This window comes from Pochonia chlamydosporia, chromosome 4, assembly GCF_001653235.2.
Source record: "Pochonia chlamydosporia 170 chromosome 4, whole genome shotgun sequence".
Taxonomy (NCBI): domain Eukaryota; kingdom Fungi; phylum Ascomycota; class Sordariomycetes; order Hypocreales; family Clavicipitaceae; genus Pochonia; species Pochonia chlamydosporia.
This window is the reverse complement of record NC_035793.1, coordinates 2,661,206-2,684,038: the sequence shown is the minus strand read 5'-3', so window position 1 is coordinate 2,684,038 and position 22,833 is coordinate 2,661,206. Positions and strand designations below refer to the sequence as shown.

At 49.6% G+C, this 22,833-nt stretch overlaps 8 protein-coding genes across 8 annotated transcripts; 5 read left to right on the top strand and 3 right to left on the bottom strand.

Moving 5' to 3' along the window:
• Positions 1-209: 209 nt before the first annotated feature.
• On the bottom strand, positions 210-2,711 carry VFPPC_08238 (phosphomethylpyrimidine kinase type-1; the record flags this gene model as incomplete). Its single annotated transcript, XM_022428600.1, has 11 exons — positions 210-248; positions 303-382; positions 516-731; positions 841-949; positions 1,017-1,082; positions 1,165-1,315; positions 1,392-1,551; positions 1,627-2,023; positions 2,084-2,166; positions 2,288-2,469; positions 2,659-2,711. 11 exons carry the CDS (start codon positions 2,709-2,711, stop codon positions 210-212), a joined length of 1,536 nt encoding a protein of 511 aa, XP_022284397.1.
• An 801-nt stretch (positions 2,712-3,512) lies between these two features.
• Positions 3,513-7,795, bottom strand: VFPPC_08237 (cytosolic regulator Pianissimo; the record flags this gene model as incomplete). Its single annotated transcript, XM_022428599.1, has 3 exons — positions 3,513-5,216; positions 5,275-6,775; positions 6,843-7,795. 3 exons carry the CDS (start codon positions 7,793-7,795, stop codon positions 3,513-3,515), a joined length of 4,158 nt encoding a protein of 1,385 aa, XP_022284396.1.
• A 1,009-nt stretch (positions 7,796-8,804) lies between these two features.
• VFPPC_17837 (hypothetical protein) lies at positions 8,805-9,152 on the top strand (the record flags this gene model as incomplete). The annotated part of the gene is made up of 1 exon (XM_022429515.1): positions 8,805-9,152. One exon carries the CDS (start codon positions 8,805-8,807, stop codon positions 9,150-9,152), a length of 348 nt encoding a protein of 115 aa, XP_022285431.1.
• Positions 9,153-9,273: 121 nt separating this feature from the next.
• VFPPC_17838 (hypothetical protein) lies at positions 9,274-9,585 on the top strand (the record flags this gene model as incomplete). The annotated part of the gene is made up of 1 exon (XM_018286979.2): positions 9,274-9,585. The coding sequence occupies one exon, from the start codon at positions 9,274-9,276 to the stop codon at positions 9,583-9,585; it is 312 nt and encodes a 103-aa protein (XP_018143801.2).
• A 1,277-nt stretch (positions 9,586-10,862) lies between these two features.
• Positions 10,863-11,819, top strand: VFPPC_14369 (uricase; the record flags this gene model as incomplete). The annotated part of the gene is made up of 2 exons (XM_018292138.1): positions 10,863-11,646; positions 11,713-11,819. 2 exons carry the CDS (start codon positions 10,863-10,865, stop codon positions 11,817-11,819), a joined length of 891 nt encoding a protein of 296 aa, XP_018143800.1.
• A 615-nt stretch (positions 11,820-12,434) lies between these two features.
• VFPPC_08234 (ribosomal protein L13) lies at positions 12,435-13,040 on the bottom strand (the record flags this gene model as incomplete). Its single annotated transcript, XM_018286978.1, has 2 exons — positions 12,435-12,953; positions 13,020-13,040. The coding sequence occupies 2 exons, from the start codon at positions 13,038-13,040 to the stop codon at positions 12,435-12,437; spliced, it is 540 nt and encodes a 179-aa protein (XP_018143799.1).
• A 490-nt stretch (positions 13,041-13,530) lies between these two features.
• VFPPC_08233 (copper chaperone for superoxide dismutase) lies at positions 13,531-14,688 on the top strand (the record flags this gene model as incomplete). The annotated part of the gene is made up of 4 exons (XM_022428598.1): positions 13,531-13,554; positions 13,755-13,884; positions 13,956-14,033; positions 14,174-14,688. The coding sequence occupies 4 exons, from the start codon at positions 13,531-13,533 to the stop codon at positions 14,686-14,688; spliced, it is 747 nt and encodes a 248-aa protein (XP_022284395.1).
• Positions 14,689-20,684: 5,996 nt separating this feature from the next.
• VFPPC_08230 (NADPH oxidase regulator NoxR) lies at positions 20,685-22,721 on the top strand (the record flags this gene model as incomplete). The annotated part of the gene is made up of 6 exons (XM_018286974.1): positions 20,685-20,699; positions 20,764-20,913; positions 21,027-21,362; positions 21,424-21,585; positions 21,641-22,514; positions 22,630-22,721. 6 exons carry the CDS (start codon positions 20,685-20,687, stop codon positions 22,719-22,721), a joined length of 1,629 nt encoding a protein of 542 aa, XP_018143795.1.
• Positions 22,722-22,833: the final 112 nt, after the last annotated feature.

Sequence of the window (22,833 nt, the reverse complement as noted above, 5' to 3'; positions counted from 1 at the left end):
TGGCAGTATACGGACGCAAAAAGAAACAAACATTGTTTTTTTAGATAAAACAAAACAAGAACACAGGATATCAAAGAACATAAATTTAATTCCGAGGCAGTGCCTTTGCGTGTTTGATACCTTGGCAAACAGATACAGTGCGCCATCTTCCATCGAGGCTTTTTGGTTTCAGTCCTATGATTTTTATTGTCGTGGTTTTACACAGTCGGCTATTGATATGGATACATTTCCCAAAACCCAATCTCCATCTGTAAAGGCATTAGAAAGTTTTCAATAAATCTGACCGGATCCAGGTGACGCACCTTTGTTGCGTGGATGAATATCTTAACCAGCTCCTCAATTCGGGATGGTGACTGAAGCCGTGCGTGCTTTTCCAAAAGTTCTGTAGGCCGAGGGGAATGAATATTTTGTCAGCCAATTCATCACTTTGTGCTGGGGAAAACAAGAGAGAGAGAGAGAGAGACAGAGAGAGAGAGAGAGAGGGAGGGAGGGGGGGGGGGAGGTTCAGTGCTCACCGGAGCCTAGCCTGACTGCCTGAGTGTAGTCCTCAGCAATGTAGTTTTGTATCCATGGCCAATATATATTGCCATCGCGACGAGTGAGTTCGTGAGATTGCAACATCTGCGCCACTGCACCGTAGCCGAGCAGACATGGGGCCAGAGCCATTTGAAGGGCAAGCCAGTCCTCGCTTTGGCCAATGTCCAAGACATACCGCGTGTATGCTGTGCAGGCTACATTGACACGGAGAGGGTTAGTTGGTTCACGCTCATCCTCGCCAGCTTGATATCTGGCAGAGGGAGAGAGCTTGAGCTGACAAACAGTGTGGAATGGGGGACGTACCTTGCTTTTCTTCTGTCTTTTGTATCTCTCCCTCTGAGATGCCAAATGTCTTGCAATAATTGACGTGCAATTGCATCTCTCTCACAATATGGCCAACAATTTCGTTTGCCTAATTTTGCCTTGTCAGTTGCGCAGCCACGTTATTTGCTTCCTCTTCTTTGAACAAAGTGGCTAACCCTGCTAATGTCTTCGATATCATTTGACTTGTATGCGGCAAGAGCATTGGCTCTGGAGAAGTGCACCTGCGCTCAGGATATGGCGTGTTAGAGTCAACGAATCTACTGATAAGGGCGGAGACCCTCAGAGAGAGGAATGATAGCATACCAAGTAAAGGTAGTCCTGAATGATATATCCCTTGAATGATTCCAGCGGCAATGTTCCCTGGCCAAGAGCCATGACGAATGGATGATGAACAAAAGTCTTCCAGACATCTTTAACCTCGGGTCGCTCAAGGAGATACTCAATGAACCGTCCCCTTACGTCATTCTTGTATTAGCGCCTGGGAGTTGTCACGTTTCCAAGACTTGGAGAGCACAGGTACAGACACTTACGGGGAGAATGGCAAGACCTGGATGGAGTGAAAGTGATCTAGGGGTCCATTTCCATTTCCTAGCTTAGGGGCACTTCTTATACCAGCTTCAATATATCGGCAAGCTGAGCGGACAGAGGCGGGGACGTCGATTCCCTTGGCCATCCCGGCAGCAATTGCAGCTGAATAAAGACGATCGAAAATGTGAGCCAAGGCGAGACAAAGGGACTGTTTACCATGAGGCAGCTTTCACTTACAAGCCAAAGAACATCCAGTGCCATGAGTACTCGTACTTGACTGATAAGGGCTTTGTACTCGAAAAACCTGGCCCTCCGGTCCCAACAAAACGTCTACAACAACCTCCTTTTCATTCTCTGCCTTGGCAATCGTCATGTCAAACCGAAATGGTAGATGGCCACCCTTGACGAGGACCCATTTTGGCCCAAGGGCTTGAATCTGGCGGCCCATGGATTCGATGTCAGAGACGGAAAGAATCTGCTTTTGAGCTAATTCACAATAACCATTTTCTGAAAGAATGAGCGTTGCTTCGGGAATGTTGGGTGTGAGAACTGTGGTAATGGGAAGCAGGTGTTTAGAAAGCTGTTGAATAGCCTCGTGAGGAAGCAACTGAGCACCGGATGTTGATACCATTACCTGGGAAGAAAAGGTTCAGCGCCTTGCGGATTAGAACGACTTCGAGGTGTAAAGTCATACCGGATCAACGACCAAGGAGGTAACGTTGTGCTTCTCAACTTGCCTTGCAATCATCTCAATGGTATCTGCAGCCGCGAGCATCCCTAATGAGAACATCAGTAAGTGACGGAATGATGAAAGCTTTTTGTCGAGAGCGAAATGCTGTCCGCTCAACTACCGGACTCCAGGCCCTTGAGCTATTGCACTTGCCATGGTGAAACGAACCTGTTTTGATCACGTCGACACCGACGTCTTCAATGCACGCTTGAATTTGCTTCTCCACGAAATCTGCAGGAATGACATGAATTCCCTTGACACCCATGGTATTTTGCGCCGTCAAGGCCGTGGTAGCAGTCATGGCATAACAGCCATGTGCTGCCAAAACCTTTTGATCGGCCTCCAAGCCACTAAGATGGTAACAAGACGAATGATTAGCTTCATGGATGGCCTCTAGTACGCTGCTGCGGTAGCAATTGAATAAACTCCATCCCCCAAAAAATTGAAGACAATAATAAGGCAAAGGACAGAAAGAAAGCTACAACAGGCAATGCAATGGCATTGAAGTTTAGTGTGGTGATGAGATCATGACAACTTACGCTCCACCGGAGCAGTCGGAGCCGGCAATGACCAGCACTCTGCCATTAATCATGGTGGCTGCTTCAACAGCAACGATAGGAACTGATATAAATCTCGACAGTTGATTCAGTTGGTAAGAGTGTAGACTTTCCACGTCGAGTTGGAATGGTTAGTCTGTCTGGTTAATGGCAAAAGAAGCGCATTGTGTGGGGCAAGATCCATCTCTATCCATCTTCATCCATCTATCCAACCTTGCTTGCCCATGCATACTCTTCTTGCTCTGGCTCTTCCATCCGCCCAAAACACTTCAATTTGACTACTGCATCATGTCAAGCACTATATCAACAAAACTTTTGATTCGTATCTATTCACCTGCCTGGCTAAACAAGGTGGCAAAGCAAACGCTCCCCAAACGCCTCTTTGGTCTGCCCCCAAATGATACACATAACACCATGAATTAACCGAATGTGCACATCCTACGGCCGATTTTTACTCCTCGCTGAAAACACCGCACTGTTCAAGCTGCTGCCCGTTTTGTCCCCTCTCCACTGACTATACGGTCTTGCCTTTCCAAATGTATAAATCACAAGGTGCCAACGCCGTATGCATGGCTGTGGCGCAATATTTTGGACGGTTTGCCTGCCTTACCGGCGTCTGCCCTCCCAGGAGCTACTGCCCAAAGCCAAAAGCCGAATACAAAACTATTCACACAAAACAAAGTCCTGAGACCCCGAACTTCCGGTGCCATGGGGGATACTATCCAGCAATTGATGGGGGTTGCGAAGACAGCCGTCCCAATGGCATAGGCGCACCACACGACTACCTGCATGATGACCTGCCGCAATAGTTTCTGTGTCAGAGCTATAACCCCTCCTCATTTTCTCACCCTCAATGGCGCTGGCATGAGGTCGGAGGGCATCTCGGTTGGCTCGGTGATGCTTCTCTGTCTCTCTGTTCGATCATCACCGGAACTGCCCTCACCGCTCTCCTCCGCCCCATCTGCAATACTGGCCTCGCTGCTGTCGCTCTCATCGTCCCCGAACACTATTTGTCGCATCACGTTCTTCTCAAACAGGTCGATCACCAACCTCCGGATTCCAAGTCTGTAGTGGTTCCATTCCATGAGGCCCATCACCTTCTTGAAAAAGTCTGTGCTTCGAAAAGCGTTAGGCCTTCTCTGCTTAAGCTTTTGTAGCTCTGTGAGAGCCTTTTTGTAGAGCACCATGTTGCCGAGATCGACAACAAGCTCTAGAATTCGATTGTTGATGTCCTCATCACTATACAAAGGTGGACATTCGGAGTACTCCAGTGGAGGGCGGGCTTGCTGGACCGGGGGCTGTTCTTGAATAGTTCGTTGCGTGTCCGGAATAAGAATGGAAGCTACATTGACGTGTTTCCATGGTGCTACAGAAAAGAGCTTGGAGAGGTCGTTTGGTATACAAAATCCCAGAGACGTGCCCGACGATGTCGTATTGGCATCCCAACCGTGTTCAGAAAGGATTTCTAGCCCATGGGTGGATCGAGAAATCAACCCCAGTACGAAGAACGCAGTTCCCCTTAAGCTCATCACATCATGCGTTTCGGCAATCTTGACAATTTGCCCGACCACGTCACTCGACTCTAGGAATGGCGCACCAAGCTCCATCGACCCTACATTGCCAACAGCCCAGAGACAACCCTTGACTTTTGTCATTATCTCCATGTCCTCGGTCTGCATACCGTGGTCGCGTATCGTTGTGACAAACTCTTCAAAGTGGCCTTTGTCTCTCAACAGTTTACAGCCCTCTCGGGTCCTCGTTAGCTCTCTGTAGAAATGTGGTGGGACGTGACTGTCGTGAAATTCCGCCTCTGGATCTGAGTCATCAAAAAGGCTGAGCCGATGACTATGGTCGTCTGGGTCAGCTAAAAATGCTCGAGCCAAACCCGCCTCAATAACACCGACATATGAATCGTTTCGACCGAGGAACCAGTCGTCCATCTCGTTGCTGATGTAGTCTAGTCCGTCCAAATAGTGGTATCCAATAGATGTGGATAGGAATCGTAATAGCAGTGGTGCACCAATTTCTCCCAAGTGATCTAGGGCTGGCCGACACTCAACTATATACTCCAGATATAACTTCTTGTTACAGGCACTCTCCAATATCTTGATTGCGGTGGAGCATACTTCAATCTCAGGATCGTAGAGCTGTGTGACTAGGAGGCGGATAGCCCATTTTGAGTCGCTGGTTTCATTGTCACCAATGATATTGGCTACTGGACCAATAGTGCATTTGCGAAGGGCATTGGTGGCATGTATTCGTATGTCTTTTGTCCCGGCAGTCAGAGCCTTAGAAAGCAAAACACGAGGGTGGCCTTGCAGGGTGTAGTCGAAGTTAGAGAGTAGCAGCTTGATAAGATCCGGGCGCTGCTTGAAGTCCACGATGTGGTACATCATATTAAACATTCGCCACCTCTCGAGCAGAAGCAATCCCTTTGGCTCGCTGCTCAGAACGCCAAGCATGGCAAAGTAACCTCCACAAAGCGTATCGGTGAGTCGGTCCCTCGAAAACATGGGAAACTGAGCAGTGAGGCCGCTCGTCTATGCTGAGTTAGACGAAGTGCAATCATAGGGCTCTACATAATGGTGGTCAACTTACCGGGTCGCATTGCGCCAGGCACTCAGCAATTTGCCTCAGCAACTTACTATCCGCTAAGAACTTGACTCCCTCAGGCGATTGAAGAAGTGAATGCACCAAAGCACATCCAGCCCTAATATACTTTTGTGTGCCCCTTGTGTTTTTTACATCTGCAAATTTGTACTTGAATGGACGGTAGAAGCTCATTAGCCTCTTCATGAATTTCGATGCCTTGATTGCTTCATCTAGGCGTTTACCAGTTTGAAGAGGGCCGTCTATGATTTTGAGAATAACCTCCCAGTTCCACTTCATATAGTTGGAGCTATTAAGAACACTGGAGTCGATCAGAAGTTGACGAAACGTAGCATCGTCCAGCGCCACCGCGACATTGGTCGACTTTGGCTGCTCATCGAGCCGCACCAAGGTGCGCATACTGTCACTCGAAGGGAGACCGCCGGCCATTGATTCAGAAGGAGCGCTCCTGTACAGTGTTCGACTGACGCTGCTTATTTGATAAACAATTCCAGAGGCATTGAAGTGATCTTCGTTTCCAAACTCGGTGGCTGCGGAGAAGAGTTCGGGAAGCAGCTGCAAGTCAGCACTCCATGAAGGTGGCAGAAGTCGACTGGAGAGCTTCAGCACTTCCCCAATCAGCAAGGTCGACTTTCGTTTCAGCATAGGGTCCTCTTCGGATTGCGCCATCTGCAGCAAGCTCTGCAACAGCCCGGATTTGATGAACACCGCGAGAAGGAGAGAGGTGTAATGGTCGACGAAGTTTTGTTCGCCCGGGTCTTCTTCTATATCCAAGGTCCCACTCCGGCTCCTCGTAGCGGATTTCAGATTGGCAACGCGGCCATAAGTTGTGAGGCGTCTTCCGGCTAAGAACGAAGTCGCCCATGCTGGAGGCTTAATACGAAGCAATGAGAAGAGAAGATCCAAGACTGTCTCTCGAATACTTTGGTTGGGAAAGAGAATGCTGGCAATGAGCGAGCGAATCGGTCGGAAATCGTACATGCTCAAGGTCATGAGCCCAGACCATGACCTCATAGCTACAGAAATGGCCCTAGAATTCTGTTTCAATATGCCTTCCGCGCCAGCGAGCTGATCCGTGAAAGCGGTGAAGACAACATCTAGGCCATAGCCAGGGATAATGTATTTGCGTCTCTGCGGTGAATCCAAGAGGAACAGAAAGGCCGAGGTTAGACTCTCAGGGGACTTGTACGTTCCTTCTGCCAAAGCTTCTGAAAGGGTACCCAATCCTCCGGACGCTATTAATAGTGCCGGGTCTCGCACCATGATCTCGGCAAGTGTCTCAATGCAAATAGGCCGTAGTCGGTCGGTGCTTTGATCCGCGAGGTTTATACCAGGACGCCTATCCTCGCCTTGCTCTGCTACAGCCACAACTGTCCGGACAATAGCTCGTGAAACCTCTTTGATTCCATCCTTGACATCCAAGAAAGCGCGGACAAACTTGAGCGCTTGCTCCCTCTCTACATCGGCCTTGCGATAGTTATTCAAAGACCTAATCAGTCGTTAATATCCATGAGGCTGCACGTTGTCAAGAATATTGCCAAATCTGAAAATCATACCGTATGACTAAAAAGTCGGTGTTAAAGCTGCGGATTTTCTTGATGGACGGAGCGTCTGAAATGGCATATCTCGCCACACGATAACCGGCTGCCGCAACTTCTCGACTTTCGCTTAGGAGCATCATTTGCACTCGCAGCCCGAAGATTGCCCAAACAAGATCATACTTCAGTGCGGGATGACGCTTGAATAGGTCAACAAGTAGGTTCGCTCTACTCACGTAGTATTCTGGCGTCATTCCTTCCACCTCGAGGGCCTGGAGAAGCTCGGCCAGGGCGAAAGTCGGACTTTCCGCAGCCTCATCAAGGTCTGATCCAGCGGCAGATCGAGAAATGCTGGGTGGTGACCGCAGGCCATGGCCATTCGTTTGCGGAACGGTCTCCTGCGCACGGTTCCTAGTCGGCGTTGTTGGAGGTGGCATTCTTGTGCGTTGTGCTTCCGAGATTTTCTGGCGTAGCTCCTTGATTCTGAAATTGCTGGCGCTCAACTCGGCCTCGACTCGTTGACGCTGCTCTTTCGTCTGCTTTGCTTTCTTAATGTTCAGGGCCTCCAGCATATTTTCACTTCCTTCCTTGATCTTCATTTCCCGATTCAACTTGTCTCGCAGAGCGGACAGTGCATGCTGCATCGCAGCATCTGTCCCGTCCTCGTCGACTTTGTCGATGATACTACCAGTATACATTGATCCCACATCCATTCGGCTGCCTGCGCGGCTCGACATCATTTGACTGCGGAGTTCAGAGCTGAAGCTTCCGGGCCCTACTGTCGGGTTGAGACTGCTACCACGAGGAGCAAAAGAGACGGCGGAGGCGGCCACATTCCGACTCGATGTCCCATTTAATGGCTGAAGTCCGCTGCCATCGCGATCTATGCTAGTACGGCCAATTCCTGCTTGGGAGGAGCTTTGACTGTACTGATTGGGTGCCCCATGCTGAGAGGAAGGTTGACCAGGCATTGTTAGGTCAGCCCAACAATGGATTCAGACAACGACGGTGTTACGACTCAATGTCTTCTCGGCGCCTTGGGCCGAGCCCTGGAGCGATTTCTGTGCATTCGAATACGGATCGGAAGGAATATCTGAATGATACTGCAACGTACGACGTGATCGTGTTGGTCCGTTTGTCACAGATGCTGCTGCATTGGAGGCTGGGTTGAACCAGCGGCCTCGGAGCAAGAAGACGAAAGTGGTTGGTGATGATCGGCCGGTGATGGGGGGATCGTGGCTATACAGCACTGCTTGAAGTACGCATCCGAGGTGACGGGTGTAGATAACTTTATAGGGACCCAGGTCAGTTGCAGCTGCTGGAGGTATCACAAATGTTATCGTGAGCGCCCTGTAGATCAGACAGCGGGCGAGAAACCAGCCGCGAAATTGGAGACCAGGGCTGAAGGGTTGTTGCGTGGCTCCCGCGATAGCTTGGTAGACCACAATATCCAGGATGGCAATTCGATTTGGGTGGTTAGCAATCTCAGAAGAACAAGCGTCGAATGGCGTCTCTCATTGCGGATTGAGGATATGGATTGCTGACAGGCACGTATTGCGACTCTCTGGTTGTACGAGATGGACTCAATCAGGGCCACAACTCCAACAAGCTGACGGTCTGGAGTGTTTGACAGAGACAGGTGTGCTTCAGTGGTGCTCGGTGGGGACATCGATTTGGAGTCTGGTCTCAACTGCCTGTTGGATTAACCGTCTGGTAGAGCCAGAGCTTGGAGGGGAAAAAGGTGGAGCACCAACGGGTCTGGCTGACCTCAACCCAGATTTGGCCTGGTCTGGTCTGGGCTGGCCTGAACCACAGCACTGAGTATGGGACACCAGACTGGCATTGTCATTGTGGGATTGAAGCCAACACGCGATGATAGCAATGCACGAAAGAAAGCAAGCAGCTCGCTAGCCAGGTGTCAAAATATCGCAGCCGAGCACCGGGAAGCATTCAAGGCTACAACAGAGTCGAAAATAGGCGATGGTATACATTTATTTTGCATCATCTTCCGATAGGAACTTGGTTGACCACAACGCAATATCTCGACGAGTGGAGGGTAAGGCTCTCACCGTGCACTGCAAAGTTAATACCTGTCTACCTACCCAGGTACCTAGGTATGTAGCCGGTTATATACCTAGGTACCTAGGTAGTCACGGCACAAGAGCAGGGTCTGGAAGTATGCATGGACCCCGAAAACCGATGGTTTCGCCCTCGCTGACTGATCAACACCACAAAATGGGGACTTTGAGAGGCATCGGAACCCAAACCGGCTGTTCCACTGAGAGACTAAACACCTCACAGAAAGGAACAAAAGAACACGCCCACTGACTGAAGGTTGCCTTCTACAGGCCGAAAAAAAGATAGACTAGGTGCACCTTATGAGGCTCATAATCAAAGCCATGAAAGGAATGGAGGCTTTCGACTTAAGCTACAATGGCTGCCTCCACGTATGTTTTTCGCGACACCATATTCAGTGTCGCAGGCCTCTACGCCAGACGGCAAAGAGAATGACATGGAAGGCGGCGTTGAGATAGTATCAGAATTTACCAGCTCTCCTTGCAATTCAGTCGGCGTTACAAAGGCACATGGTAGATTCACTCCATTTGGAGCATATGAAGATGGCTGGGTAACGGCGATAGCCTCGAAATCTTTTCCATCAAGTCATGGCCAACACCGTTCTCACTTTCGCTTGTCCCCGACCAGTTACTTCATTCTAGGCTTCCAGTTCCGTGTTGACTACTCGGTACGCAGGCGCCCCTGATTGTGGGTATGAAGAACGGCACTGATGTTGGGAGCACCAACATTGAACCAGATCAGACTCCACCAGACTGTCAAGTGACTCAAGTCACCATGACTGGTAGAAATCGGTTGCATGTCACTGGCATCCAGGAGGGTTCTTTGCCATTACTTGCCTTGACGTTGTTTTCTGACATTCAATGTTGGCAGCACGTATCGTCAGATTTGACTACTTCGTGGCATCGTCCTGGTCAGGTCTGTGGAGCCAGGCCTCTATTGCATTAATGCTGTCAAACAACGACAAGGCATTTATCTGGGGTAGCATCAGCCCATTCTTCTGCATGTATTCTTTCATCACGGCCGAAGTTGACCTGTAGGAATCAATTTCTCCATCTAACCCTTGCATGGCGTCTGCGGGTCGGCAATTATCGCCACATGGGTCTTGATGCCATTCAGAAGTCTGGTGGTGGTTCGGACGCTGGCCACATCCGTTCAATGTTTCGTCAACTGGTCTGGTGTCTCCAACGACTTGACCCTGAATACCAGTTGACATGTAGTTGCACAAATTTTCCCCAAGCCAAGTGTAGAAGATGATTTGCAGACGCACGTGGGCGAGATCCATCCCACTAATAACTCATTCCCCCCAGCCCATGTTAAACTCGGCTGATCCCCTCAAATGAGGTGATGGGTCTGGTCTAGTTCACTGATTCCATTTAATGCTGGCTGGTTCAATGTTCTCTTATCGCTCTCGCTCGCCCCATATCGCCAGCTCCGGTGTCCCGCGTCACTGGATTTCGGCGGGCTCCGGCAGCCATCGCAGCCATTGCAGCCTTTCCCCACAATCGAAACCCATCAAGCTCTCACCAGGCCTTTGTTACCAGCGATATGATTCGATAGACTCTCCGTTCTGATCAACCAGACGTATTCCATGCCTAGAACTGTGCGGTTCACCCGGCCGTTGCCTCCAACAGCTAGCACATTGATCTTTCCTGTCCCTTGACGCATTCGGCCGACGGCTTCTTTCATAGCTTGGCCCCTTCAAGCTTGGCTTAATTATATAAAGCGCCACGACCTCGCCCGAGGCGACAACACGCAGCCCTCCAGGTTTCCAAGGTTTCTTGCTCCCTGTCACCATCATCAGCAGCAGCGTCGGGTTCACTTCAAAATTTCTTCGAGTCTCAACCTCTAAGCGTGGTCAGCGTCTCTATCCCCTCCTTTGGATCCCGTCTATTTCATAGTTTCACCTTGTTCAACTCTGCCATGGGACAAGATATTCCTCTGCCCGTCAGAAGCAAATCCAAAATGCCTTACGTCTCAGCCGCCCGTTATGGAAAGGACAATGTTCGTGTCCTCAAGGTTACCCGCGACCAGTCCACTGGCGTCCAAACCGTCACCGAGATGACCGTGTGCTGTCTTCTCGAGGGCGACATTGATACCTCGTACACTGAGGCCGATAATGGCGTCGTAGTCGCCACTGACTCCATCAAGAACACCACTTTCATCATGGCCAAGCAGCATCCCGTCAACCCTCCCGAGCTCTATGCCTCTATTCTCGGCAACCACTTTATTCAAAAGTACAGCCACATCCACGTCGCCAACGTGAAAGTCGTCACCCATCGGTGGATCCGCATGGATGTTGATGGAAAGCCTCACCCGCACAGCTTTATCAAGGATGCCGGTGAGACTCGAAATGTTGAAGTCCGAGTCAGCCGCAAGGATGGCATCAACATTTCCAGCTCCATTGCTGGCCTCAGTGTTCTCAAGAGTACCGGCTCCGCCTTCCATGGCTTCGTTCGTGATGAGTATACCACTCTCCCGGAGACATGGGATCGTATTCTATCCACCGACGTCGACGCAAGCTGGAAGTGGAGCAAGTTTGCCGACCTCAAAGCTGTAGAGGAGGGTGCCTCCAAGTTTGATGACGCTTGGAACAAGGCTAGAAACATTACGCTCAAACTCTTTGCCGAGGACAACAGCGCCAGTGTTCAGAACACAATGTACAAGATGTGCGAGCAGATTTTGGATGCTGTTCCTGAAACTGAAACGATTTCTTACTCGCTCCCCAATAACCACAACTTCGAACTAGGTCTGTACTATCCTCACATTTTTTCGCCCTGAGAAGAAGTTTCATGCTAATTTGAGTCCTATGCAGACCTGAGTTGGCACAATGGCCTGCAAAACACTGGCAAGGACGCCGAGGTGTATGTCCCCCAAACATGCCCTAACGGTCTCATTAAGTGTGAAGTTTCTCGCTCTTGAATCGGGAAGTGACGGGCGTGCCAGGCAAAGCGATGCAAGACGTAGAGTACGGCGTTGAAATATTGGACTACGTAACGGAAATGTTGGCAATATCATGATTCTTATGACTGCATTATCACGGTGCCCTTGGCATCCTGTACTTGTCTGTAGCAAATCCTACACACATACACACAAACCAATATAAACGGACTGAATCTTGTTCAGCTCAATGCAACTCGGTCAGCTGTCTCCTATTTTTGACGAGAATGTAGTGGAACTACGGTCAATCAATCCATTGTCCGATTATAGGCTTGCGGCGTGATGGGGAAAGCATGCCATTCACTACTTTGCCTTTCCACATCGCATGTAAACCACCAAGTTAAATGCTGGTGCTCTTGTCTCCAATGTCATGATTCTCCATCTGCAGGAATTCAGACCAGCCACGTATGCATGGACTTTGACACTCTGCATCCTAGCCTTTTGTATCGACACAACTTGAAGCCATGCGCACCCAGGAACGATATTAGGCGTGGTAGATTATGTCGATTCTCATGGTATCTTCCATATTGTACAAATTTTACAAAGTTTTGGCTCAACTCGGCCGTGTAGTATTTTAAGCCACAGAAATTCCCAGCTTCATAGCCTCTCCTTGTCCGACTCTCGAATCTTCTCTACTGCCTGCTCCCAGCCTTCACTGCCAACGACGACGCCGCCGAATCGGACAAGATTGTCCTTGTACGGATGTGCGTCTCCTTCAAAAGCCTTTAAGCGCGCAAGTCGCTTGTCCCGTAGTCTATTCTTTGGCAGCATACCGCGTACTGCTTTCCGTAAGATTTCACTACCGCCGTGCTTCTCCATGAGTGCGTCCATTGTCAGCTCTTTTAAACTTCCCGGACGCGTAGTATGCCTGTAATAGGATTTTCGCCACATCTTCTTCCCCGTGGTGTGCAGTGCTGCGCAGTTTGTCACGACAACATAGTCTCCACAGTCTGTTGACGGGTCCCAGATCGGCTTGTGTTTGCCCATTAAAATTACAGCGATTCGTGAAGCCAGTCGTCCTAGCGATGGAGGAGTAACGTTGGGTTGAGTCGTGAGTGTGTTATGAGGCGTAGATGCAGATATTTGATGCCATACTCGCGAGTAGGCAAGGCGAGTCTGAGAAAATAGCGAGATTCGTCAGGAGGTTACGTCGAGAACTGCTTGTGAAGTGCGCAAACTTACCAGCCCAAGAGTCTGAGACATCGTGAATGCAAAGGAGGGAAGAGGCCCTCGATAGCGACAGCCGTCGAACTCAATTGACCTCGGCGGAGTCGCTCAAGTGGTGCAGAGTTTCTTTCTGATGAACTTGCTTGTGCCAATGATCGATACTGTTGACATACCAAGTTTGACATTGGTGAAATTTGGCTTACTCAGCAGTATGGCGATCACCTGACAGCCTCCACAGTGCAGCACCATCCCAGGCCTTGCCTTCTTCTGGTGGGTAATCAAAGCTGGTGCCACAAAGAGCCCTCGGTATTGCTGCATGAAGTGGATTTCAAAGCATGATGTCGACTAACGATGCCCTTTTCAAGCAACACATATCGTGTCTTATCCTGTAGCTCTCTGGGTTTGTTGGCCGGGTATTTTGCATACCGTTATCGCTTTCCAGTTCAAAATTCATTCTCTGGTTTGTCCTGCACTGTACCTCGGCGCACTCTATCTTGAGGAGCTAACACTAGCTTGCATAGCCAAAATGACGGTTAACAACTCATTTCAGGTATGATAGTTGCAATTACAAGCACTGCACACGGAAATTTGCGACGGCATTTTCTTTTTTTCTTTTGTTCTTCTCAGCCCCTGCCTATACCTTTTCCTGTAAATTTGCGTCTGCCTTTTTTTTTTCCTCTTCTCCTTCCATCAAAATTTCCTGTTTGCGTGCGAGACGCCTCGGGGCTGATGAAACATGTGGCAAAACAGACCGTCTTCGCTGTACCATTGTCTTGTAACGGCTGTGTCAAGGCTGTTTCAGACTCGCTTTACAAACTGAGAGGTGTTAGTAAAGTCGACGGAAACCTGGCCGATCAATTAATCTCCGTCGAAGGATTTGGTAGGCGCTCTTCTGTCAGCGGCGAATCCGCATTAAGTTGATTTCAACTAACGTTAGCCACGGGGTTGCAGCCGCACCCTCTGCTATTGTCGAGGCTATTCAGGCAACAGGAAGAGATGCAATCCTCCGCGGATCTGGCGCATCGGACAGTACGAATCTAAAACCCGATCCTCTCTATGCCCCCCCTGGCACGACACAATCCATGACAATGGCTTTACCCGCTTCATCTGAACCCCTTGTTAAGTGCCGGCATTAGAGCCTTCTCAAACTGACTTTTACTTGAAATTAGGCGCCGCTGTTAGTATACTTGAAACGTTTACAGACAGAATGAAAACACAGGATGAAGATGGAAACCGAGAGGTCAGGGGATTGGCGAGAATGGTACAGGTTGGTTCTGGAAAAACTCTTGTGGATCTAACCATTCGAGGAGTTGCCCCAGGAAGCTACAATGCCACCATACGAGAGTATGGGGATCTTCAATCTGGAGCCGAATCAACCGGGCCCGTCTGGGCTGGAAACCAGTCTGAGCCTAAGGGTGTTTTGGGGAAGATTGAAGTTGGCCAGGATGGTCGTGGAACCGCCTTCGTTGATCATCCATTTCAGATTTGGGAAATAATTGGCCATGCCATGGTTCTTACGAAGCAGGACGAGGCTAACGGGCCGCTCCAAAATGATGACAACACAGTGGTTGGAGTTATTGCCCGCAGCGCGGGCGTCTGGGATAACGACAAAACTGTGTGCTCCTGCACTGGGAAGACGTTGTGGGAGGAAAGGAAGGATGAAGTTCGAAAAGGTATGTTGTAGATATGGCATGAATTTGTGATGTTTGGCAGCATCACTATTACAATTCGGGTGACGAGTTAAGGAAAGCTAAGGCGAGGTTCGTCGATGATGATGAATATCAAGAGGATAGCTTTGGTACGGCATGTTTTGGCACAAAGGTACCTAGACACCTTGTAGATCGACTTCGAATATCGGATGTATTGTAACACAGCGGCAAGGGCAATCAACGGAAGGGGCCATAAACCACCCTCCTCGTCAGGGACAAAGCCATAACATCTGGGCGTGATATTGAAGCAAAGTGGCTGGTTGACCGGATGGCTCACAGAGTCAGGTCTTGCTTCCTGCTCACCACCGCTCTTGTCGATCAAACATTCTAAACATATGGTTGTTTGGTTCGTACCGAAGTACAATACGAAAAGGAAATTTGAGGACTAGAAACGAAGCAAACATGAAGAGCACCCCCGGTGACTGAGCTGTGACGGTTGAACAAACCGCTGTTGTTGACTGGTAGTCTGATACAGGATGATGCAAAATGAAGAGCACATGAGATTTGACAATCCAAGTGTACGGAGTAGCTTTCAAGCGAGATCTTGCAGTCAACACAGCTCTGCAACTGGACGCCTCTTCCCTGTTTACTTGTCAGTTTTATTGGGTTAGGTTTTCGTCTAGGTGGCACCACAATCGAACGATGATGGGGCTCTGACTATTCTGGGACCATTGGTACATTAAATGACTCCGGCGGATTATACGCATAATGGAGGGTTCCAGTATTAGAAATGACTCGGCTAGGAGCTGTCTCTTGTTATGATGGTGCTGGGATTGTCGTGTGTTCCAGTCATTGAAACTCATCCGCGCACACGTAATGTAGACATGGTGTGATAAGATATCAAATGTTAATTTGATAGTTTGACCTTGGCAGTTGCGGTGCCCAAAAACACTTTGGGTGAGACTGTGTTTTTTTTCCTTCTTTTTTTGGGTTATGGGTCCAAGAGCTATCATCACTAGTCGATTCTTGGCATCTAGTATCGAACAGACTTGTGAATGTGAAGATTAAAGTCATGGTCATTTGGATGGCCCACCTGTATGTGCTGTGATAATGGAGGTGGGCTTGCATTTGAGGGCGGCCAGTGGTACCATGTCATTGTTCCGTTTCCTAGAGGGCGTTTACGTGAGATAGTGGTGTATATTGGCCAAGAAAATACATGTAGCTATAATGCTAGCTGCTGGATGTGAACAAAGTACTTGACATGTACTCATAGTTTATTTGCAACTGTGGTTGCTATGGATGCATTATGAGAATGGATCAAGCTCACCTGAGTGGGACGAGCTCTGCTGGTGACTGGAGTCTACTATACCAAGGACCATGCCTCTATTTTCCCACCGTTGACCCCATGCTGCGTGTCTGGCAAGTAATTGTTCAGGGACTATCGATGTTCAACGAGACGGTAGTGTTGTGGCAACTGGCTTATGCGTGGCCTAATTAACCCGATATTTTGTTATGCTGGAGAGCGAAATATTCGATTCAACACCTGACCCAAAAAAAAAAAAAACAAGAAGTCATTGGCGAGGCACGGCAACGGGTAATAAGAAGATGGACAATGACCTACTCGTGCTTTGGTCGAAAACGACATATGGTCGGCCAACTGTGCATGTCGTCAAGCCACCGGTGACGGTGAGGATGGAACATTGAACCACCAGACCAGACCAGACTCTTCCAATGTTTGCGGTGACAAAGCGGCGCTTAGCTGGTCAATTTTACTGGACACGTCGTCCTATATTAGGAATCCACGCACTGCGCACGGATTTAAATTCACGTCATCATTCGCGTAGCTGCACCGTATCCTTGTTGGCCACGAGAGATCGCCGGCGGAGTCCGTCCCTCCAAATGGCAGAGGACTGTGTCGTTGTCTGTTGGCTGGCAGCACTTGGCGCTTAACAGAGCACTTTGAGTGCATGCGGCTGGGACGGGCAAAATCCTGCACGGGCCAGGCCAGACCCTTCAATTGCGCCAAGAAACTACATGGCGATAGTCCACAACTTGGCAAATTAATCCTTGACTAACACCCGAGTGCTGGTGGCTTTGCAATGAGAGGCAGAGAATACCGGAATTGGCACTACAACAAAATGTCTGGTGATAGTAAACATGTAGTATTCATGCCAAATGCTAGATGGATTCAACCCTTACCAGACATGGACAGGTCCAAACATTCAGTGTCGGAAGGAATTGACTCTATGCGCCGTGGCGGCGTGGGAAGGGCCGCTGGGACCCTGGGCTGGCACCAGACCAGACCACTTCCACCAACCAATAGGATCCCCTGGCCGGGATGCTGCAGTGCCTATGCGGCCCCAAGTTTTAGCTTTTGCCAGCTGGTTTTGACGCTAGTTGGCATGCAACTGAAGTTGAGGCCGAGGAAGCCATTGTGCTGTGATGAGTCTTGTCAAGTCTGGTTAAGCACAGTTCCATTCACCAAAGCAGGGCTTGGGATGGCATGGGAGAGGAGCTTGGCCGGGTAAATACGACAAAGACTACTCCATAGAGGGCGGGAAGCCCCAAGAAAAAGAAAAACAAGGAGGAATTGGGATGAAGTATCTTGGTGGTATCCCAAAAAAAGTGCCAGGGGTTTGTGCAACATACTCGGCTCGTTGCTACGTGTATGTGAAGAGAAAACGAGTCTGGTCTGATCTGTGGCACAAAAAAGTTCTGGATGTTGGGCCGATAAGGCACGAAGCTTCACCTACATACCTAGACACACGGCGGTCAGGCAACATTGAATGAAGAATATGAAATAACTTTGTATCAAGCACACGCGGAAACAACCATGCCACAATGACTTGGAATTTTGGAACCACTACGCCTCCTTTACATTGGAGCTCCCAAGTACCTGTTAATGTCTTCTGAAAGATCATCGTCAACAGCATGGAGAGGTGTTCGTCCACGGCCAAGTCTTTCAGAGTCAAGTCGCATTCAGTAGTGTTGCATAATGAAACGATCAAACTAGATGCATAACAAGCGTTTTAAAACGTTCACGCGTTTGATGACGTCGGGTCTTGCATTACTTCAAAGTTGTCTAGGAGCAGCTACGTAGTTGGGACAAAACGGCCGGGCGCCTAATACAGCATATTTTTGATAAAAAGTGGTCAAATTGTCAAGCCCTTCACTTACACCGACCAACTGCTGCCCGAAACTCTGTTCCTGGTTCCTGGATATCACAGTGGTTCAGCCCACCTGAACCTTACATTCGGTCACACAACCGAAACCACACCAGCATGGGTGGAGAAAGATGCAAGCATGCACTTTGTATGTGATGTACATGATACTGTGAAGAGCATCACGTACATGTCTGCCTGGGTACCTCCGTAGTAGGTATCATCAAGTCTGGTTCCATCAGGGTTAAAGTAGACCAGACATTTGGGTTATTGTCGTGCAACTCCCACGTGCTGTACACGGCAGGCAGCATCTCAACCATCTACTCCGTACTGTACGTAGGTAGATGTTAACTTTGACAGAGCCAATCCATGTCGAAGAGAGTCTGGCTGCTGTTTGGTGCATTGTCTGCCCCCCCAGCCTGCATACTGCACCATGCCTTGACACCTGGTAAAGCATGCCTCCTCGCAACTTCATGCCATCATGATTTTGGGCATGGCACCGGAACCGTGGTGCCGATGCTGGCGGCGACTCGAATTCATTCAATGAAGACCGGAGTCCGGATGGTGGCACAAGCTAGTGACACGGACCACAGCGATCATACATCTTGGATGTTGTGAGGACACCTGGATAAGTAGTACAGGAGGCAGTACTCCATCTATTGCCAGGTTATTCCTGAGTCTGGGAACATGACTTGTTGTTATCCTCTTGTTCTATCGAGTGCATCTGTGGCGTGGCAAAATAAGAAAACGCCAAGTTCAAAGTAAAGCATGCACATGGCGTACTCACTGGTGGACCAACCAGGTGTCTGGTGCGGGATGCAGGAAAAGCAACGCCTGTGCAGACTTGACTCTTATGCCGGGTTGAAAAGGTCAACTGGTTCCCATCACGTACAATGGTGGGTGGGTAGTCAACTCTGTAAATCAACGCGCACCCGGGCCATGTTTGCGCTCTGACGTGTGTTCAGGGAAAGGCGAGCTTCGGTTGGTAAGACTGTCGTCCAACATTGATGCCACGAACCCAAGCAGTTGGTGACATCTCGATTCAACGTTGAGGTCAAGTCTCATCTGGTTAATTTCGACAGGTCTGCACTTGCCATGTGCATCGACCTTCTGCTTGAGTGGATCCCTCCTGAGTCCTGACCCCGACCTTGACCCTGGCCCTGACACCCCTCTCCACTCCTCCACTCCTCCACTCCTCCGACTCTAGATGTCCCTTACAAGTCACTTACTCCCTCCATGTCCCCTCCCTTGTGTCGAGTTCCCACCATCCCTCGTCACGCCTCCTCCCTCATCCCACCAGACCCCTGGTTCTGATGACCCTGCCAACCCTGCTTCACGACAACTGGAAGCACTGATGGAAAGAGATGGCTACATCGCGACACGCTAAGCCTGGGAAACCTGGCTTGCGACCTGAAGCTGGCGGCTAATGCCTGAGATGTGCCCCCGTTGCTGGATCCCCACCGTTTCCATGTCCTGTTCAAGCTTGTTGTCCGTGGCCCATCTCCTGGTCCTTCATTCACCAGACCAGTTCAGTGTCCACTGCGCTGGTGTTCGATGAATCCGTTATTCGAGGAATGATTGCCACAAGTCCATCACCGCCGAACAAAATTTTGTCTGTCAAGTTCGATCTTGGGATGCGGACTAGTTATTGTATCTACACCACCATCAGCCCCAAGCCCCTGTTTCCTCCTCGTCCATTCAAGTGCTTGCTCGGTGCTCTTTTATCACTCCTTTCTCCCCAATCTGCATGTTGCTCCAATCCGTCACTTCTGCTAGTCCTCAGCCCCAGAACGCTTCTGCCACAAACCAGCGTTGTCCAGTCTTTTCCGTTTGTTCGGCCCTTTCTTTCCAAGAGAAGAAGCTGTTCGACATCTGATTCTTCATTGTCAGTCACCAGCCATCAGCTCCTCACTTACCGACCGGACCCATATCGCTTCTAAAATAAGGATATAAATCGGGAAGAGAGCAGCAGGGAACATCAGCATATCACCCATTGGGCACACTATTCGAGCCGCCGTCGTTTGTCACCACAACACTTCACTTGGGTTGCAGAGCGGAGGAGACATCAGCAAAGAGGCTTGCACAGTTCTGTGACCAAAATAGACATCAACCAATCTTCACCTCCACGACAGGGTCGACATTTCACGACAAAAGTCCAATTCGAATCCCGGCACGCAGGCCAAAGCTCACAGAGTCACTTGCTTCGCCCTGGAGGCGCTTTCCTGGAATATCTGTAGCAACAACGAGTCGACCAGGTCTGCCATCTGCCGTTTACTGCTCACAACCCCGCCATTCACTCCTCCTCTGCCACATTTATCAATTTTCGCGCCAGATGCGGGTCAGCTAGCCCAGGAAGTTATCACAGGCCCCAAGCCGAGAACATCGTCTTCTGCCAACGAAGAGGGCTAGACTTGCTTCTTGGTCCTGGCCTCCTTTCTTGTCACGCAATCCTGTGAACTCGTTGGCACCGCAGGCGGGCTCTCCCTATTCATTTGCTACCACGGTACCGGCTTCACTGGCCCTATAACGGGCTTCTCTTGCCTTCCAACATCCCGGGCCGCAAACTTCATAATTTGAGAAAGGGGAAAGGCGGAGTGCACTCTAACCCGATCCCGATTTACATAGTCACGACCTCCTCCACAATATCTGCCCGCGCCGCGTGCACATATTATCATCCCACATACCGCCGCAGACTGTATTCGATACGGCGAACCCGCGGCCGCCGTTGACGACTTGTCAGCCTGAAAAAACTTTCGTCCTGTTTTTGGAGGAAACAATCTCGCTGATTTAGGCTCAACGAGTTGGTTTATTGGCCGGCAGATTCAATCTCATTGACCGCTGGCGAGTCTCTGGGACCTTGAGAACTCATCATGTCATTGAAACTCGTGGGTAAACCCAGTAAGCCGGAAATGTAATACGAGCTACGTGCTAATCAAGGGAGTGGCATAGGAAATCGAAACATGGGTGGCAGCCCTTGGTCGTTATGATAACAATGAATTTGATGACGCCCTCGGCGAGTTCAATAAGATAAGCGACACGAGCAAAATTCTCTTTAACATGGGTGTGATTCATGCTACATTAGGTGAACACGAAAAAGCCGTGAGTTAGCCCGTTTTACTTCCCAGCAAATCTGTCTACTAGTCAGTCGCCGGGAACTTTGGTGTTGGACGATGTTATGACCCAGATCACGGCTAATGATGTCTATTGTGCAGGTTGAATGCTACCAGAGGGCTATCCGTCTTGACCAGTACCTCGCAGTCGCATACTTCCAGCAGGGCGTGTCTAACTTCTTACTCGGTGACTTCGAGGAGGCGCTGGCAAATTTCAACGACACATTACTCTATCTCCGGGGCAACACGATGATTGATTACGCTCAATTAGGCCTCTTGTTTAAGCTCTACTCCTGCGAAGTGCTCTTCAATAGGGGCCTGTGTTACATATACCTGCAACAAAGGGATGCCGGAATGCAGGACTTGTCATATGCAGTGAAGGAAAAGGTAGTCGAAGACCACAATGTTATCGATGAGGCAATACGTGAAGAGGCTGAGGTAAGATTCATTGAGCGTCCCGTGCCCGAATTTTGGACATGCCTGACAATAAGCGCTGAAGGGTTACACCGTTTTCTCCATTCCCGTTGGTGTTGTTTACCGGCCAAATGACGCCAAGGTTCGGAACCTAAAGACCAAGGACTATCTTGGCAAAGCCAGACTCGTTGCCGCATCAGACCGATCAAATGCTTTCACTGGGTTTGCAGGTTCGGAAATCAAGAATGTGAGTTTCTGGCCCCATTTGGTCTGTGATGTCTACCAAACCTAACACAGCATAGGCTGGAAAGGGCGAAGTGAAAGATGATCGGCCAGCGGATAACATCTCTTTTGCTGCAACAAATTTGGTCAAACCGGGCATTCAATCACGACGGCAGCAATCGGAACCCCCAACTAGTCGGAATGTGTTCCCGCCTACGCCTCCCCCTGAAAACGATCGGCCCAGCCGAGGTGGCTCTGTCCGGAACGGCTCGAGACCAATGCCCGCGAGGCTCACCATTCAGACTCAGGAGTCGAGCCGGAGGTATGACAAAGCGATGTCGCCTGAAGATATTCGTGCCACTCGTTCAGCAACATCGTCAGCGCCCTCTCGCGGCTTCTCCAGAAGGGACCCTCCGCCAATGCAACGGCGTCCCACACGGCCAATTGAGGAGGAGGACGAAGCCGACCCAGCTGACCTGTATGACATGTACCAAGGTGGTGGAGGTGGCTCCGTATCAAGAGACAGTCGTCCCTCGGCGCGCTCGAGACAACAGCCTCGATATATTGATGACGAAGACGGGTCAGATTATGACGATGGCTCATTTGACGGGGCAGAGTTTGAAATGGTGTCAAATAATCGCAGGGGGCAAGGGTCTCGGTCAGGGTCCCGTGCTCCGTCTCGTCGACCAGAGATTCGCAAGATTCGAGTCAAGGCCCATGCCGATGACGTGAGGTTTATCATGGTCGGAACGGCTATTGAATTTCCAGACTTTGTGGACAGAATAAAAGAAAAATTCGGGATGAGGCGTCGTTTCAAGATCAAAATCAAGGATGAGGATATGCCTGAAGGAGACATGATCACTATTGGGGACCAGGATGACCTAGAAATGGCAATTCAAACTTCAACTAACATGGCTAAGAGGCAGAGGCAAGATGTTGCGAAAATGGAGGTCAGTATTTTCTCTCGACCTTTCCCTGAGATCTGCTCATCGGCAACGGCTTGAGAACTGATTCACGCTTGTCTCGTGTCCGAAGGTTTCATCATGGTCACTTACTAACATAACTCCAGGTTTGGATATTCGAACTTTAGAACTATACCCCGGAATTTTAATGAAGCATACTCAGTGGACCGAACGCATTATCAGCATAATCACGAATTAATGGTCTGAACTACTTCTACAATAGCTTTTCATTCGCAAATGTGAACACTTGACTTTGTAGAGAATTAGGGTGCTTCGGTGTGTCCCATGGCTTCTAGGTGACTTCTTTAAAC